The 19,354-nt window shown below is 44.5% G+C and overlaps 1 protein-coding gene and 1 long non-coding RNA gene across 2 annotated transcripts; one reads left to right on the forward strand and one right to left on the reverse strand.

The window, feature by feature from the left end:
* Positions 1–1,529: 1,529 nt before the first annotated feature.
* LOC144264028 (uncharacterized) lies at positions 1,530–5,217 on the reverse strand. The gene is made up of 2 exons (XR_013345924.1): positions 3,659–5,217; positions 1,530–2,673 (listed from the first exon to the last, which is right to left on the reverse strand). It is a non-coding gene; the product is annotated as an uncharacterized LOC144264028 (long non-coding RNA).
* A 439-nt stretch (positions 5,218–5,656) lies between these two features.
* Positions 5,657–18,793, forward strand: RAB33B (RAB33B, member RAS oncogene family). The gene is made up of 2 exons (XM_077815254.1): positions 5,657–6,257; positions 15,358–18,793. The coding sequence occupies exons 1-2, from the start codon at positions 6,018–6,020 to the stop codon at positions 15,799–15,801; spliced, it is 684 nt and encodes a 227-aa protein (XP_077671380.1). The 5' UTR covers positions 5,657–6,017; the 3' UTR covers positions 15,802–18,793.
* Positions 18,794–19,354: the final 561 nt, after the last annotated feature.

Raw genomic sequence — 19,354 nt, forward strand, 5'->3', positions numbered from 1 at the left:
CCCAGCCACTGTAACACCTGAGGGAGACTAGTGGCCTCAGTCCCACTCTCTGAGGTAACTGCTTGGGTAGAGGAGTTCTGAATAATTACCCCTTTCCTTCCCCTGTGCAGAAGGAGGTCAGTTTGACTCTGGTGCTTGTGGCCAGGAGGCTGCTGAAGGGGGTGGGCTCTCCCGTGAATCACCAGTGCAGGTGTCCTGTTCCTAGAGACGAGCATTTCTTGGAAGAGGTCTGTGCCTTCTACCGCTCCTGAAATAACCAGCTTTGGAGTATTCCCTCCCTGCCTCTGTGATCTACAGGAAAGTGGGGTTTGCTGCATGGTTGAATGGCGGGGGCTGTGTACAAATGCTGGCCAGGTCTGGTTTTCTTGGTGTATTCTACCTGAGTCTAGTGTAAGCCCCACCAACAACCCCACGGTAGGGATGGCTTTTTGGACAGCACATCAGTCAGTGAACCCTCTCTGCTTGAGTAATGCTTCATATATGCACGACAGGAATTATTCTGAAATGTATAAGTACGGCTGGATGGGAAATAGTTTTCCCATCCTGCAAAACTTCAAGATTTCAGAATGTTTTCTGTTGGGACCAAACAAGGCATTTTGAAATCTCTTGCAAAAACCAAGTGGAGTGCAGGGAGAGAGACACCAACCCCAAAATAGCTAATAGTCCAGTGGTTAAAGCACTTGTGGGAGACTCAGTTTCACTGTCCTAATTTAGTCTTAATTAATTTGTGAGATAGTGATTTATTGTTAATTCCTATTTTGCCAGTGGGGACATTGAAGTATAGAAAGGCTAAATTATTTTCGCAGGTTCACTCAGCAAGGGTTTCTCAGGTCCAGGATGGAATTTCTGGTCAAGGAGAGAGACCCAACCTACTCGTTGCTCTCCTTGCTTATGAAGCTGTCCATTGGCCATCTTGACAGCACTAAGGAACAATTCAACTACCAGCTCAGCAAGTGCAGAATGACAGTTGAATGTGCTTTTCGTCAATTGAAAGGACAGTGGCATTGTTTACTCACAAGATTGAATCTTGGTGAGAAAAATATGCCAATGCTTATAGCTGCCTGCTGTGTTTCGGCATAATATAGGTTAAGCAAAGTGGGAAACCTTTCTGCTGGGGTGCAGGGTGGAGGTGGAGTGGTTGTCTGCTGCGTTTGAATATAGATATAAGGTCCAGTAGAAGATTTCAACTTGGAGCTAGATGTCTCAGGCAGACTTTAAAAGACCATTTTAACAGTGAGCCACAGTAACGCATTTTGTTGTACTGTGTTCTAACTGGCCCTGCTCTTTTGTGGCCTGTTAGGAATTGTATGATGATTATTGAGCAAATAGGAATATAACATTGTCAATACATCTATTAATTTTGTTTGTGGCTTACCCTATGAGTTGTGTCACACTGTCAGTAACAAGTAATTGGTTGTTTTCAGACCTGCTAAGCACGCAGTAGCAGATGTTGCAAACTAATAAAGATGAGTTAATATAATAGACAGGTTTTTTGCAACAGAATTCAGTGCAGAAAAAAAGAAACCATGACATTTTAAAACAAATATATTTAAAACTTAATAAATCAAGAGAACAGACTGTATGAAGAGGAAAGAACGTTCACGTCCATTTCAGCTACATCTTCACCGACGATGGCTTTCACAAATCAGTGTATGTGAAGCTGTGATTGTCTTTACTGTCCCACGAAGTGGAGTGGGGGGTAGTGCAGTGGCCCCTGATGCCACTTGGAACATTGGTGGTGGTACAGGGAGGTCCCCAAATTAAGTTTTCAATGGGCTGCAGAGGGAGGCAAGCCCAGTATTGTTGAATTTGCAGTTTCACCAGAATCGGCAGTATCTGTGTTTGCTGCCTGAGAAGCCCCATTATGTCCAGGTGCATCTCCCTCTCCTTTTCCTGCACCTTTCTCCTCTCTACTCTTTCCTTTTCCAGGCTGTCCTCAATGTTCATCCTCCAGGCACTGTGCTCACAGTCCAATGCAGCACTGGCTCGTAGGATCTCACTGGACATGTCATAGATTCATAGATACTAAGGTCAGAAGGGACCATTATGATCATCTAGTCCGACCTCCTGCACAACGCAGGCCACAGAATCTCACCCACCCACTCCTGCGAAAAACCTCTCACCTATGTCTGAGCTACTGAAGTCCTCAAATCGTGGTTTAAAGACTTCAAAGAGCAGAGAATCCTCCAGCAAGTGACCCATGCCCCATGCTACAGAGGAAGGCGAAAAACCTCCACAGCCTCTTCCAATCTGCCCTGGAGGAAAATTCCTTCCCGACCCCAAATATGGCGATCAGCTAAACCCTGAGCATGTGGGCAAGATTCACCAGCCAGATACCCAGGAAAGAATTTTCTGTAGTAACTCAGATCCCACCTCATCTAACATCCCATCACAGGCCATTGGGCCTATTTACCATGAATATTTAAAGATCAATTAATTACCAAAATCATGTTATCCCATCATCCCATCTCCTCCATAAACGTATCAAGTTTAATCTTAAAGCCAGATAGGTCTTTTGCCCCCACTGCTTCCCTTGGAAGGCTATTCCAAAACTTCACTCCTCTGATGGTTAGAAACCTTCATCTTCCTGAGTCCTCTTCTTTCTCCGCCTTATCTGGATTGGGCATTCTGCAGGTGCAGACGGGGAGACCCTCGAGGCCACAATGGCTGCAGCTGCAGATAAAACACAGAGGTACAACTGTCAATATATTCAATATGTAAAGCAAAACTTAGAATGCAGAACTCACTCCTGTTGCTCTCCTAGTGTTTTAAGTACTACGTTCTCCTTGTCAATTCTGCTTGGGAACGCTTGTGCAGTGGGCAAGTCATGGTGAGTATGGCCCAGCAGGGGTTAGGCAAATAAGAAGGGAATGGCTGGGTTGAATGAAACTAGTAGCACAGGGCAGTGGCACCGAATATTGGCATCATTATCCACAGAGCATGGTGATTTTAGTTGATATCTCACCCCTGAGGGTAACAAAGGCACAGAGAGCACTGCTGAAGCTGCACAGGCCCGTATGCTGCTAATCTGCGTACTACAATAGTGCCTGCTGAAATTAACGCTGACTGACGTGGGAAAGTGTCCTAGCATGGAGGAAGAAATAAGGCTGCCATCCCCACACACCTTTCATCGCAATCTCTCAGGAGGATTCAAGGGACATCCCTATATACAAACCCAAACTGCTCTGCATGGCCCCCCTGTCTAATTCTAGAGGGGACTGAAAAGCAGATAGTAACTCTACCTCTCTTGGTTGTACCACTATCTCTTACAGCACAAGTAAATTAATTAAAAGTCAAACCCTGTGTCCTGCTGCTTTGGAAGCGGGGCATTCCTCTAAAGGAAAATTGATGTATACACTTACCGGAGGCTTCTTCCCCTAACCCTGTGCTTGACTGACTGGACTGTGTTGGAGTCAAAAACAGTTCCTGGCTTACTGCGCAGCTGGCTCCCTCGGTCACCTTTCCCTGATCCACCTCCTCCTGCACTCTGTTCATGCCGGAGGCCTGTGATTTGGGCTCCTCAGAGGTATCGCTTGTGGTATGTGGGGTTGTAGTGAGGTCTCCATCAAATATGGCATGCAGCTCATTGTAAAAGCAGCAGCTCTGTGGCTCAGCACCAGATTGATTGTTGGCCTCTCTGGCCTTAGGGTATGCTTACCACAGCTCCTTGGCTTTCACATGGCACTGTTGCAGGTCCCAGTTGTAACTCTTCTCCTGCATCCTCCTTGCAATCTGCTTGTAGTTGTTGACATTTGTACAGTGGGTTCAGAGCTGTGCCTCCACAGCCTCTTCTCCCCACAGACCCAGAGGATCCAATATCTCTTGTCTATTCCAAGCCAGAGTGCATTTGGAGCATGCAGCTGGCATGGTTAGCCAGGCACTTGCACTAAACAATGGAGAACTGCTATGTGTGGTCACCAAACTGGGAAATCAGGAAAAGGAATTTCAAAAATGTGTAGGGCTTTAAAGGGGAGAGTGACCTTCTGGTCTACATGACCCTGGGACAGTGTGTTGGGATATATAGATATATATATATATACATTGTGATTCACATATCCATGCAATATGTTATAGGTCACTGAGGCCTGGTATGAATGAAGCATGCTTGACATGAATACATGCATTGCAAGTTGGCAACCAAAGTAAGAACTTAAGGTCAAGAACTATTAGAACTATCTGTGCAAAAACAATCTTGTTATGTTTCGAGAAAAATACAGAGAATCAGCAGAAAAGGAAACAACACCAGCTGGATTGATATAAAATTGTATAAGAATTGGAAGAAATGGCACGACTTGGATCACGGCAGCCTGCCCAGGATTGTCTCTATGGAATTGTGTGGGTAGAAGGCCTAGTAAACAAAGGCAAAGAACAGATGACGTGATGGAATGGACTATAAAACATTGCCAATGATTTCCGCAAATAAGAGTAGTTTATCTCATGTGAATATAGATGTGGTTTTTGCCAGCTCCTGGCATTTTATGATCTTATGGATGGAAGGAATCTCAACTGGCCATCGGGACCATTCTGACCTTTGGACTCTGGTATAGCATGTTTGGCGTATGAATGTGGAGTGAATAAGGTTTGTTTTGTAATCAATAAAGAGCATTTAGCGTATTATATACCAACACTCTGTCCGGTATCTGCCTGCTCCCCATCCCATAGGGAGACCTCTATTGCGGGTCTAACAAGTGAAGTTCACAATGGTGACCAGAGTGGTCAGTGTAAGGCATTGTGGGAGAGTTGCTGGAGGACTGCTAGGCTCTATAGGTAACACAGTCTCTCCAAGCAAGATGTGTCGACCTCATAAACTTTGGTTCCCCACTGCTTGGAGAGGTGGTGTAGTATGTTGGCGTAACGGGGCACTTACACTGGTGGGAGACAAATTTAAGTGCACAACTAGGTTGACGCAAGGCAGCTTCTGTTGGCCTAACGTTGTAGTGTAGATCAGGCCTTAGAGCAAACTCTTAAAGGCTGGACTAAAACGGGGCAGAGATTATTTCAAAGTGACTGTGAATATGTATAATTTCTGAGTATGTTATTTTTTACAAAAGCTATCATTTCAGCTATAAAAAAAAAACTGTGGGCAGATTACAGATGAAAAGTAGTCAAAGGCAGGGGGAAATGTTTCAAAGTTACCTTGCCATTATCAGTGACATGTAATATTAAAAAAATACTGTCATTTTTAAGGGGGGAAGGTAACTTTCACAACCTCATGCTCTACCCACCTCCTCGGCCCCGCTTTGCATGGGAGCCCCGATGTGGCACATGGGGGGAGGGGGAGGCTGTGGTTGCCAACTTCGGTTGGCTGTATTCCTGGAGGTTTCATCACATAATTCCTGGAGATGCCGGGCAATCCTGGGGGGCTGGCAACCCAACGGCCCTGGCGGTTTTCCGTTCGTGATTTAGTAACCGTCAGGATCAGCCGCAGCTGGCGACTCGGGGCATTATTCCAGGGGGCAGAGCGCGCGGCCTGGCTCGCGCTGGTCCGAGGCGACCCAAGCCACGCGACCGCCCAGCAGGCGAGGGCAAGGGGAGGGGCGAGAGGAGGTGCAACCGGGCGATGGGCGGCGCCGGCGGGGGGGATGGGGAGGACGCGGCCTGCGTGGGCCTCGTCTGCCCCGTTACATTCAAGCTCCCAACGCCGCCCTACCCTGCCCACTCTTGAAGAAGGGGCCGGCAGCGCCCCGCTCTTAATCCCACTTCTCGCGATATTTCTAATACAACGGTGCTGCGGCTACCGAGGGAGGTTCTCGCGGGAAGTCTCCTCGTCCCCGCCACTCAGAGGCTTGACCTGCCCTCGGAGGGCGTGGCACAAATTACCGTACGTGGCGGGCGCGGGCGTTGTTACTCCGATCCTTGGCCTGCCGCGGCAGCGAGGTGCGGACGGTTGAGCGGCTGCTGCTGCAAGGAGCGCGCGCCAGTGAGGAGCCGCGCTGAGGCTAACGGGTGGGCGCGCGCCCGCCAGCCAGCGAGGTGGCTCCGTCCCCAACCGTTCCATCCGGGCCCCCGGGAGGAGGATGGAGGCGGCGGCCGATCTGGAGTCCTCGCTGGAGCTGAGCTACTCCGGCGCGGGCCCTGGGGGGCTGCCCCCTGCGCGCTCCCGCATCTTCAAGATCATTGTGATCGGGGACTCGAACGTGGGCAAAACGTGCCTGACCTACCGCTTCTGCGCGGGCCGCTTCCCGGGGCGCACGGAGGCCACCATCGGCGTGGACTTCCGCGAGCGCGCCGTCACCATCGACGGGGAGCGCATCAAGGTACCGCCGGGCCCCGGCCCTGCGCTCCCGGACGCCGCGGGGGGAGCGGCCCTGCTGTGCTCGGCGCTGCACGAACACCCGGGACCTCCCCGCCCGCTCCCCCTCCGGCCCTGACATCCCGGCGGCAGCGGCTCCCTTCTGGCGTGGGGGCTTCAGGGCCGGCCGGCCCCCCGTGCGGCCCGCGGGGCTGTCGGCGCCGGCGGGTGAGAATGCGGCTGCCCTGGGGCTCCTATTGCCGTCGGGCTGATTGCCTGATAGGGTAAATAGGAGCTGCCATCCCTCGGTGCAAAGAGGCAGGCTGAGCAGGTTAGGGAGCCCATCATACGGGGCTGTCGTGCCGCCTAGTTGAAGCTCGACTCTTGCATGCTGGGATCTGTAGTCCCTTCATGTTACATTTCCATAGCAGGTTTCAGAGTAACAGCCATGTCAGTCTGTATTTGCAAAAAGAAAAGGAGTACTTGATGCATCCGTTGAAGTGAGCTGTAGCTCACGAAAACTTATGCTCAAATAAATTGGTTAGTCTCTAAAATGCCACAAGTACTCCTTTTTTTGTTTCCATAGCAAAGCATCAGGGGACCATATTCTAGAAGTCCAACCATTGTGGTATAGCCACACCTGCTTCACAGCTTTGTGCACAATTCCTTGTGAGAAATGTGCATTGGTGTAACTAAACTGATAACCCCTTAGCTTGGCCTCTGACTGGTGTTAAAAAGGACAAGACTAGCCCTTTAAAAAGTGTCTTGATTTCCAGACTCATCTACTGAGAGATGTCAGTGTTTACTGTGACTTTGCTTTAGATGCGTATTAACAGTGAAGCCATGTTTCAGTGTAGCACCACCAATCTTCCCTGTAAAGTGCAAACATTCATGCCATATGGGTGCGTGCCACTGTTCTGGAATGTGCATTTGGGCCTTTGGCTGTCAAGTTATTCTGGCAGTGGTCTGAAATGTTTCCCAAATTAAGCTTCTTTTGTAATGCAAACATAAATCCCAAAGGTGATATGCAGGAGGGAGAGGGAGAAAGCAAGATTCTGTTTACTGGGACGCTTTATCTCTAGTGTCAGTTTCAAGATATATCATTTCTGATACAAACAACTTAACAGAAGTGAGAACTCTACAAATATTCTATATCAAAATAAGAGATGTATCTAATAACAAGACAGTGGAGAGGTGTGAGCTAATGTGGATATTTTACATGTTAGCTCAAGGTGTTCAGTTTCAGTTTTTAACAATCAAAGAATGTAATGTTCTTCAATGACAGATGTACTTCATTCAGATTGTCACACTGCTAGGGGCAGGAAGGAGGGAAATTGAGCTTTGGAATGTGGCAGGTTGGATAGCTAGATCACATCTCTCTCACTTCTGAATCTTAAATTTTGTTTAAAGATTATTCTTACAAACCTAAATTTAGGGTGAAATTTGACTCAAGGGTGAACCTTGGCCCTCAAATTCCTAAAAGCAAAGGAACTGAAATATACTAAATGTATCTAATAGGTAGGCACAATGAGGCACTGAAAGGCGAGAGTTAATTTCAAGCTCTGATGATAAGTTTGTGTTTAAAAAACAAACATACATATTGTTGTTTGGATATAGGAGTTGATCTTAATGTTTTGTGGAGGGAAACAAAACATACCCTTGGGATTGCTCCATTGAATTAAAGGACAGTAAACCCTTTATCTGTTAATATGTAGCTGATGTTTATGCTCTGTACTTACGTGCATTTGTTTGCATGGCTTCTGATTTAAAAAAACACCTGGGAAGTCTCCAAGTCATTGTGTTCTCTCTGGTTGTGTGTGTCTTTTCCCTTCTGAGGATTTTCTCTTCACTTCATGTTCTGTTTTTTATTTTCCTACCATTTTCTCTTCTGTAGTCACACATCCTTCTGTTTACCAACACCAGGGGTCTGCAACTATGGCACACGAGCCCCCAGCAAACAGCAGCATGCCATTAAAAATCTGGCCTGGCCCTGTCTTCTCCCCCTTCCCCTACCTCTTCCCCCAGCTTGCTGGGTTCCTGCCCCTCCTCCTCTCCCTCCCTGCAGCCAATCGGCTGACAGAGGTGGAGAGGGAGGTGCAGCATGCTCTCTGCTCCGGGGACCTTGGGGAAGGGGGTGGAATTGGCATATCCCCTCCAGCACCCCCACGACCCCAGCCCACACCCCCAGCCCTCTGCCTTGAACCCTCCTCACAGAGCCCCGTGCCCAACCCTGAACCCCCCACACCTCCCAGCCCTCTGCCCTGACCCCTGCACCCCCCCCACAATCCCAGCCCTGACTTCAGCACCCACCACACATACCCAGCCCCCCTGCCCTGACTCCTGCACCCCCACACCCCATGCCTTGACTCTTGCACTCCCCACATCCCCACCCCAAACCTGAGCACCAAACAGGAGCTCCTGCACCCCCACCCGCCACACACACACATTCCCACCTGCACCTCTTCCACCAAATGGGAGCTACCCAGGTAAGCACTCCACACCTAAACCTCCTGCCCCAACCCTGAGCCCCCTCCCTCATTCTAGCTCCTGGCCAGACCCTGCACCCCAACCTCCAGCCTGCTCCTTCATCCTCAGCCCTGTTCTCAGCGCACTCTCATCTCAGTGCAGAGAGAGGAAGAGAATGGCTAGAACCAGGGAGAAGGTAGATACTTACTCTGTGTGGGCAGGTCCGGGACCCCAAGCCAGCAGCCGGGACCCTGGCTGGTGGGAGTCGGCGGACAGAGCCGCAGACTGGCAGCGGGCTGAGACGCTCAGCCCACTACCAGTGTGGGGTCTTGGCCGCCGGCCCCACTCAGCCCGCTGCCGTTCTGGGATTCTGGCTGCCGGCCCTTTGCCTGCCAGGGTCCCGGCCGCAGGCCCTGCTCAGCCCGTTGCCAGCCTAGGTGGACAGAACCCCACGCTGGCAGCGGGCTGAGCAGGCCGGCAGCGTAAAATCAGCATTTTAATTTAACTTTAAATTAAGCTTCTTAAACATTTTGAAAACCTTGTTTACCTATGACAATAGTTTAGTTCTATAATATATAGACTTATAGAGAGAGAGCTTCTAAAAAATGTTAAAATGTATTATTGGCATGCAAAAACTTGTTCACTTCAATTTAAATGAAGACTCGGCACACCACTTCTGAAAGGTTGCCGACCCCTGACCTGCACTATTCTGCTTTGGTCCCTTCCTTTTTTATGGGAACTGCAGAATTCTTTCCTTTAGCTCTTCTTTATTCTGAGACTGTACATTTTTCTTCCCTAAGCTGAGAAACTGGATACTGTGTTCTCTGGCCTCTTGATATCCATCTCTTGTCATGAGGTGGCCTCTAAAGGGTTATCTACCTTCCCCCAGCACCATGTAAGTTGTGGATATGTTTACTGTTGATAAGGTATTTGTAGGTGCTGAGGAAATGTGGGGGATCCAGCGTGGTCCTCAATTCTGAGATACTTCTAGTAGGTCATAGGGCCATAATATTATCGTATATATATTTTAGAGGAGGCTACCTACAGGGGACACCAGTTCCTTCAGTCCTCCACCTTCTTCTATTCCCATAAAGCTATATGATGATCTGCTCTAATTAAGTCTTTTCCACTTGTCATGAGTCCCAGTGTTCTGGCTGATAAGGGATTGCCACATGCAGGAGGGGTGCCATGTGCAATCATACTGTGCACATCCATAGGACCCCAACTTCTTATATTTCTTTCCTCTTTTTTTTTTCTTTCTTTCTTTTTTTTTTTTAATTACCTAACCTCAAGCCGTTTCTCTGTTTTCTGGCTCCTGCCCACTTATTTTCTTGTATATGGTGGTAACACCTCTCAAGCAATGCCTGCTGGAGGATCAGAGAGGGAAACTGGTGAGCCTAATCACTCTTGGGCCATGTCTACACTACAGATTTAAAGTCATGCCAGCAGGTTGGTCCCTGGTGTGAAGAGGTGAGATCTGACTGACAGTAGCTGTGCTAACAAAAGCATCTAGTGCAGACACAGTTGTACCAGCAAAACTGTGCTTTTACCATTCTAGCTTGTTTCACTGGGGGGAAGTAGGCTATGCTGGTAACAGGACAGCTTTACTAGTATAAGCTGTGTCCGCAGCAGGAGCGCTTTGCAGCGCTCTCCTAGATTAGGCATGGCTGCTGTTCTTGCTGGGCCCTGGAGGAGCTGCTAAGAATAGAATTCTTACCTTGTTACTCTGGAAGGGTTTATTACATATTAGTCTCCCCTTCTTCTCTGCTGCTGTTCTCCGCTCCTCCAGGTAGCTGGATGGTTGGTCTTTTGCTGGCTACTCATGCACAGAGCACTTCCCTTGCAGCTGTGGAAATGCTGTGTCATTGGTAGTAAGTAACACAGGCACAATTCTTTTCTGCGGGGTTTTGTTACCTGGGAATTTAAAAAAAATACAGGGGCAGCCAGTGTTCATGTTACATTTGTATTGTAGACTAATGACTTTTAGGTCTTTTTGAAGCAGCAGTGCTTAGATGTGATATACGCACTAAAGCTATCTCAGAAAATGAGGATCTTCTCAATTTTAACTTCTTATCTGTTTGATTTGAGCTCTAGAAACCCATTGTCTTAACTCTTTTTATTTAATTGAGGTAAATAATGACACAAATTAAATAAAAAGGAGGAAATCCTATAAAGCATATCCCATGCCTTAGAGCGCCTCACTGATTTGCAAAGCAAAATGAGGTGCAGAGAAATGTATGAACTATCTTAATCAAAAGGCCATTTATATTTTTAAATTGTTCATGGTGAAGAAGCCTTTTTTAAGAATGCTCATCCCATCTAATTCAACCCCAAGTCTCTTTAGTTTAGCTTGAGGGGAAGGTGTTAAGTCAACATATTGTTTAAATACCTATCCCTCAGCTTCAGTAGTTGAATCATGTTGTTTTTGCCTCAAATCTAATGTCCCAACGGGGTCTTGGCTGCATTATACTTTAAACAAAATTGCAACCCCTTGATGGACGGTTTATTTAAATAATGATTGAATCATAGTCTCAATGTCAGTCTATCAATATGCATTTTTCAAAGTGTGTTTAATCATCTGTGTTGTGTTTGTGAGGAGCCAGGGAGGGGGAAAGTACAAAAAGCACTCTGAGTATAGTCTGCAGAATCTCAGATAAATACTGGGATGTCTGTAAGAGTTGGCTGGCTAACAGAAGAAATGCATATATAAAAAGTGAAAAACTTTGTGCAGCACTAGAGAGCGACAGAAAGCCACTTATCTGCTTCATGAGCTAACATATCAAGAATATATATTTAAAAATAATGGTAAAATCATAGATTTCTGGTCCACAGTCTGAATAGCTGCAAGTAAACAAGCTGTTCTTAAATTGCAGCTTCTCATAAAACTTTTTTTCCCCTCTTCTAATGCATCAGCAAATAGTAGTAATGCTCTGGGTCTCATCTTTGCTGCAAATCTTCACTGTCACTTTATAAAAACTACACTAAGTGATAATAATCTCCACTTTTTGGGGCAGAGTTTCTCTAAATTCTGCAGCTGCCCAAGTAAATAAGTCAATTTTAAAATCTAGTATTCAGATCGTGTATCATAAGGCTGTTCTGTAACTCCTCAGCCGCACACTGTCCCTGCATAGGAGCTACCTATTTTATCTGCCCTTATTCTGAGTTGAAGAAAACCCTCCCTAAATCTCTTGGCTTTTCAGGCTTTCTTTCCAAATCTCTAGAATCAGATCGCAGGAAAGATGAGAAATATCGAGTAAAAATAGCTTCCTTTGAGCCAGCCTCTGGGAAAAATGAAGGGTGAGAGAACAGGGTGGGTCCTCAGCTGGTGTGGATTGTCATAACTCCATTTACTTCAGCTGAAAATCCTCCCCCTGGTCTGTTATTTAGTGAAATTTGTGTTAGAGAAAGATGCCAGACTGAAGTCCTTTAATTGTGGTGAAAAAAAAATTATTTAGGTGCCTCAGTTAGGTATCCAATTTATATTTAGTCACAAAACAGATATAGCTCTGGCAAGAGCAGTGCAGCCTCCTTACCCTTTGGTACCAGCTAGAGGAGAATTGACAGCAAGGAATCTGCTGCTCCTGGTGCCTGCTTACCACAATGGACTCGGAAGTGGGGAGAAGCAGTTGCAGGGGCAGTCCTATTTAGCCCCTGTAGCCCAGGGGAATGTTCTCAGCTGCACTGTGGGCATGGTGCGCAGTCGGTCTGTTCAGCACGTAGAAGCAGGGTGGGGATGGAGCATGCTCAGAGCAGGTAGACTCTTGGAAGAATTGAGCAGCAAAGCTCTTACTAATCTCTGCTGAGCATGTGCTGCTTGGAATTTTTTGGAGGTTTATAACTTGGCCAATTTTGGGTAAATTTCCAGAAATGGCAAAATGCACATCTCTGATGCCAGGGGGAGCCCTTCCCCCACCTTCCTCCAAACTTCAAGTCTCTGTTACAAAGCATGAAGGTACTAGGGCAGGGGTGGACAAACATTTTGGCCCAAGGGTCACATTGGGGTTCCAAAACTGTATGGAGGGCTGGGTAGGGAAGGCTGTGCCTCCCCAAACAGCCTGGCCCCTGCCCCCTGGCTGCCCCCCTCAGAACCCATGACCCATCCAACCCCTCTCCCTCCCCCCCCCCCCCGCTCCTTGTCCCCTGACCTCTCCCTCCCGGGACCCCCTGCCCCCCCCGCAACCCACCCCCTATCCAATGCCCGCTGTCCCCTGATTTCCCCGACCCCTAGCCACACCCCACCCCCAGATAGGCCCCCTGGGACTCCCAAGCCTAGCCAACTGCTCCCTGGGACTCCCTGCCCCTTATCCACCCCCCCGCCCCACCCCCTTACCATGCCGCTCAGAGCACCAGAACTGGCAGCTGCTTCGGCATGGCTGGAGCCAGCCATGCCAATGCACAGTCTAGATCACCGGGGCAGGCCAGCAGCTCTCGCAGCTGCGCTGCCTGGCAGGAGCTTGCAGCCCTGCCACCCAGAGTGCTGGCCGCACAGCGAGCTGAGCTGAGGCTGCAGGGTAGAGAGGACAGCAGGGGAGGGGCCAGGGGCAAGCCTCCCTGGCCGGGAGCTCAAGGGCCAGGCCGGATGGTCCCGCGGGCCATAGTTTGCCCACCTCTGTACTAGAGCTTCTCAGTGGAACAGTTGTAAGATTTTTATTTTGTAACATGGACAAAATATTTTTCAGTAATCTTTCTCAGAAACAGCTTGAACAGTTTAAGTTGAAACTTTTCAAAAAGTTCAGCCTGAGCAATCTGGCATGGAAAATTTCAGCCCTATTAGCTAAAATTTGGCTAAGTTATAAGTAGCTATAAACAGGTTCTCTTAATGGAAAGTGTTGGGCAACCTTATCTGTCTATAATGGTGCTGGTATTTTTTCTTTAGGAAATGGACTTAACATGCCAACTTGTGGCCCTCTGAATAGACCTCCCACACAACTTCTTGGTCACCACTTGGTCACACTGGTTTAGTTTTAAACTAGTATATTAGAGGTGTAAAGATGATAGCCTAATCTCATGATTCATCCAGTTCCTTTCAGAAGAGGATTCTTGAATCTGCAGGGCCCCATGTTCTTTTCTCTGACTCTTAATTTCAAATCACTATCATAGTTGGAGGGAGAAGGAAAGTGAAATAATTTTTAAAATAGCTTTCTTGCGTTTAATTCAGGTGCTAATTGCAATAATAGGCTCCTTTCCAAGAATACTGTGCATATATCAGGAAAGCAGTTAAGAGAAACACTGAAGTAACATCATAAAATGTGACAGATATCAAGTGATCTCTCATTATGCTCAGTCCAGTCGCCCAAAGCTGTATGTTCCCATAGCTAAAGCAAAGTTTTATTTATAAATAACATTAAATAGTAAATTTAAACTGGACATCTTTTATTAGCAACAGCATAAGATATTATTATTCCACATAGTGCACCTCATAGCTTTGTAGAGAGTCTGAAAGTCAAGTGCCATTGACCTCTTAAGTGTCCTACTTCCTGCACAACCAAACTCTTGGTTGTAAAAGGCATTTTATAGGCGTTTTTATAAAGAAATGCTGTGTAAACTAAAGACACTTTAAGGGATGCACGTATAAAACCTAGTCAATTTAAAAAAAAAATTAGTTTCCAGTACTACAGCTGCACTTTAATCACCCTGCCAAATCTTAGGGTTTCCGATTACATCTCCCTATTTTGAAATTGTTACTTTCCCTTATTGCTGTGTGAAAAACGTCTGCAAACAAACACAGCTTACAAAAGTATTGTCAAGTGGACAAAGTAAACAAACAAGGTTAAAAATAGAAAATCTGTTTTTCTGCTGGAAGAAGTAGTTTTTCCAGAGGAATTTCTGAGAAGTTAAAGGAAGAAAAAATATTAGTCCAATTTGATCTCCTGATGTTGACCAAAATTTAATTATAGAGCACAGAGGAAGTCCACTTTCAGTGTAGATAGATAGACATGGTGGGAATTTGTTCCAGAGTTCCGTTTCTCTGCTTTCTTTTGTTTATGTACACTACTGACAAATGTATTTTAAAAAAAAAAAAGGGGGGGGGGTGACACATTTACAGTTAACTCGTCAAGCTATACAATTATCTGCCATTGTGAATAACTTGGCCTTGTGTGCCGAACTTTGAAACCCCCAAATCTCCTGAAGTCCATACCTTGAAAATGTTTCCTTATTCAATTACTGAAAAGGTTGTAGGTGTGGAAGCATGTCTGGTGCAGAGCTCTATCCTCTGACCAGCTCAGTACTATCAGTGCTGAAGAAACCCTCTTCAGCAAAATGAGTGTGCTAAGAGATGTCTATTTGTTGCTACTTCAAAAAAAGTCTTTTATTACTGCAGATTTCAATATCCTTTGGTGTAAGATTTTACAAAATATCAGTGTCCGTAAACTCTTACAGAAATCTGTAGTGGTGATCGAGCAAAACACAACACTAATTTTTTCATATCTTTGATTATGAATAGGTGGCTCTGAAAACAGTATTTATATAATATTTTGGAACCTTCAAAAACTATGGTGAATAGCCATAGAATTTTCTTCAAGAACTAAACTTCCCAATATGACTAATACAGAGATGATCTATGTGGTTTTCATAGTTCAGAATGATTTATGTTGTTGTCTAGCATGAATTGAAATCGGTTCTGCTTTTGTTTTCTCTGTTCCTTTTTGCCCTTTTAGATCCAGCTGTGGGATACAGCAGGACAGGAACGCTTCAGAAAGAGCATGGTACAGCACTATTATAGGAATGTACACGCTGTTGTGTTTGTGTATGACATGACCAACATTGCCAGTTTTCATAGTCTGCCATCATGGATAGAAGAATGCAAACAGCACTTGCTTGCCGGTGATATACCACGGATTCTTGTTGGAAATAAATGTGACCTAAGAAGTGCTATTCAGGTGCCTACGGACTTGGCCCAGAAGTTTGCTGATACTCACAGTATTCCACTGTTTGAAACCTCTGCTAAAAACCCCAATGACAATGACCATGTGGAAGCCATATTTATGACACTGGCTCATAAGTTGAAGAGCCACAAGCCATTAATGCTTAGTCAACCCCCAGATAACGATAAGATACATTTAAAGCCTGAGCCAAAACCTGCCACGACCTGCTGGTGTTAGATCACAGTATTCATGCAGTTATCACCTCGTCTTATTTGCAGATTCTCTAAAAATATGATCTTGGCAGGTTTTAGTATCAATTATGTATGATCCCTTTGGCACTTTAATGTGTGTTTTTTCTTGTGTAGATGTGCCCCACTCATATCTCTGCACTTTGTGCTATCTCAATTACTGAAGCTTCACTGTACATATACAGAAAAATAGACTTTCTAATGAAGTTTTGATGCAGCAAGTTCACTTAAGTTACTTGCTGCTTGAGAGCATTTCCATCACTGATGGTATGGTTAATAATCCAATTTATTTATTTTGGTTTGGTTTTTGGTTAGCATTTCGTTGGTCCTCCTGCATTATACCAGAGTTTTGGAGTAGCCAAAGGACTCACATCTTTGGCTAGCAGCGGATGAGTGTTGTGAATTGTTGGTTTTGTGGGTGTCTGAGATAATGACACAGAAGACTTAGACGTTTCCACTGCATCTCAAAGTAGCTATAGCTGTAGATGTGTGCTATGAAAGGAAGGCCATCAATAAAGATCAACCTAGAATGTGAATGTAGGGGAACACCATTGGTCTCAGTAGTTTGTCATTCCACCTCAAATCCTGGCTATTCATACATGGCAAAGGTGGGAGAATCCACAGATTGTCCTTGCCCTCAGATACTTATTTAAACCCTAAAACTTGATAAATTCTTTGTAGTTCACACATTTTTATCCCACAGGCATCCTTCTTATGAAAGATAGTTTGGTTAAAGCACAGGGATGGGATTTGAGGAGGATCCAAGTTTCTAATCTCGAGTCAGGACTTCCTGCACTCATATGCTGCAGAACAGGGAGGAGAGCTCAATCAAACTGCTCTCATAGAAAGTGAATTGGGTTTGGAGAATGTTGTTATGCAGTAACATCACATGAGCTCATGTTGCTTCTGTGATTTCAGTGAAAAAGTTCAGCTCCACGCAGCACTTGAATAGTTGTAGAGTTAGAGGCATCATTGCAGCATGTTCCCCTCTCAAAGTAGCATAATGTTATGGTGTATTGTATGTCTGGTGGCAAGCTAATATCAACAGCCATAACTCTCATGACATCTTCCAACCTAATTCAAATTTCTTCACTTGGATCATTTAAGAACAAATGCTGTCTCTGAATTGTGTATCCCAAGGTAAATAAATGTACTCCAGTAGTCTAAAATTTTAGTAAGGTTGAGAGAAACAAATACTGACTTTTTCAGATTATTTTAAAAACAAAACGCAATTTTGAAGAGGAAACTTATTATGCGTTTTAGGGACTAAAGTATTTTGGAAAAAGTGCTAGTTCTGATGCCCAGTTGCCACATTCAGACCTGTGCCTTAGCTTTTGAAAATGTCAAGGTCACTATGTTTTAATGGTAGTAAACTGGTCTCTGCCAGAAAAATGTGAAGGCAGATGTTCTGGATAATTGAACTTCACGATAAACTTCCAAATAGTGTTCAATTCATTCCCACTTGCCCACTATTATAGTAGAATGATATATTCTCTTTAAAGAACAGAGAAACTGGAAATCCTTGAAAACATACTTAAATACAGAATCATGTAAATTAAGTATGGAGAAGACCTACCATGTCATTTTGTTCATCCCCGAACAGATTTTCCTTAATAGATCTTCAGGTTAAATCCTGCTTGGGTAACCCCTTAGAGTTCTTTTGCAGAAGAAAGGTGAACTGGGTTGGATTTTTAGAATCCTCTGCTTCACTTGGTATTGAGAAAGTATTGCAACCATTTCATTTCAGTTGTTTTTTGTATGCTGGTTTGAAGGTCATGTTTCATATTGGAAAGCATTCTGGATTGCACATAACTGTATGGTTACATCAAAAGGGAATGTAAGCCATAGAACTTAATTCAGCATATAACATTCATATGCAGTGATACAACAATAGCGTGCTTGATTATTATGTGTTCAAAGAAAAGACTTATAAATGAGGAACTCTGCTTACAATATGTGTATTGTAGGATGCTGACTGGAAACTAAACACAAAGGTCATTTTAGAGCTTTGTCAACTATTATCCTGATGGTCATATTATAGTAACTAAATAACTGAAACAAGGTAATTATATTAACCAAACTATGAAAAGTAATAAAGGATGTAATTATTCTATTACACACTGCATTGGTGAAAGAGAAAATCCACTGGCTTTATTCTAGGTTTAGAAAGATCTATTTGGCGTAATCATATTGGAATTAGGATTTTTAGGATTTTTTTCATTTAGAAACTATTTTTGTAATGCCACAGCTGTGACCGTTTTATTTATGCAATACTTGAAAAAGGGAACTCTGTTTTATCTGTTTCAAACCCTAAATAGAATTTGATTTACAGTCCTTCTAGAAATAAGAGCTTTTTAACACTAGGGACCTTAATGATTTTTAAGAAGGGATTGATCTTAAATGTATTTTGTAGTACTACAAATAAATATGGTTTACAGTCCTCCTGAAGGATTTATTTTTTCACTCATGTCCTTAATCCTCTTTCAAAGGACCGATCTGAAGTGTTTGTATAGTATTAAAGTATTTCAACAACCTTTCTAATCTTATTTTTTTATTTTTTAATATTCCAAAGTAAGAGAACTGGAGTAAGGTAGTAAATCATGTAGACACAATATAAATGTTCAACTCTCAGTAATAAGCAGCTGGGAATCTAGCATAAGTTTTATTTAAGCAAATTACTTACAATTTGTAAATAAGGGCCCTGAATCATAACCACATGAAATAATGTTTAGCTATGTAATCTAGTCTTTTCAGTACCAAACATGTTTTGATTTTCCTGCCCTAGAGACAGTGTGGTCTTTAATTCAGGATCCAGTATGCTTCCTGGAGTAATGTTCTACTCACAGAAAGGATGTCAAAGGTACTGAATATTTTGTGTATGTATTTTCATCCTACCAAAATAAAATCATATTTTGTCTGTTTTTATAAACAAACACTGGCACAATCCCAGCAACCTAATAAACTGGCTTTGTCGTAAATAATGTCCTTGGTCTTCATTTGTGTTATATGGGGGACATGATGAAGCTATTTGTTGGTATCAACAATATAACCAGATAAAAAGGAATCCCTAGTCTTCACTGATCTGGACAGCAACCTGGTGAAAGAGACTTTCAGTGCTTGGACTTCTACTTCCTGCTCCCTTGCAGAGTGACTTTCTCACTACATGAAATAGACGTGTCTGGATTTACCCTAATCTCGGCTAGTGCACTCAGTCTGTTGTTCCCTTAAGTGAATAATATTCTGCTCATTACCTTAAATGGAGTTACCTAGACACTTCAACTTAAACGGGCTGGATCAGATAAAACAAGTTTCTTAACTACAAAGAGAGAGATTTTGAGTACAAGTAATGAGGCACAACAATCAACTGGTTACAAGAAAAAATATAAAATACTTTCTAGTGCCTGCCTTAACAAACAATATTAGATTGAAGCAGTTTCTTACCACATGCTTCTAGCAAATTTACTGACCAAACTCTGGGCCAAACCCCTCCATCAGAGTTAAAAGGCTGTTTCTTTTGTCATCCTTCATGCAGAGAAGGTGAT

This window comes from Eretmochelys imbricata, chromosome 4, assembly GCF_965152235.1.
Source record: "Eretmochelys imbricata isolate rEreImb1 chromosome 4, rEreImb1.hap1, whole genome shotgun sequence".
NCBI lineage: Eukaryota > Metazoa > Chordata > Testudines > Cheloniidae > Eretmochelys > Eretmochelys imbricata.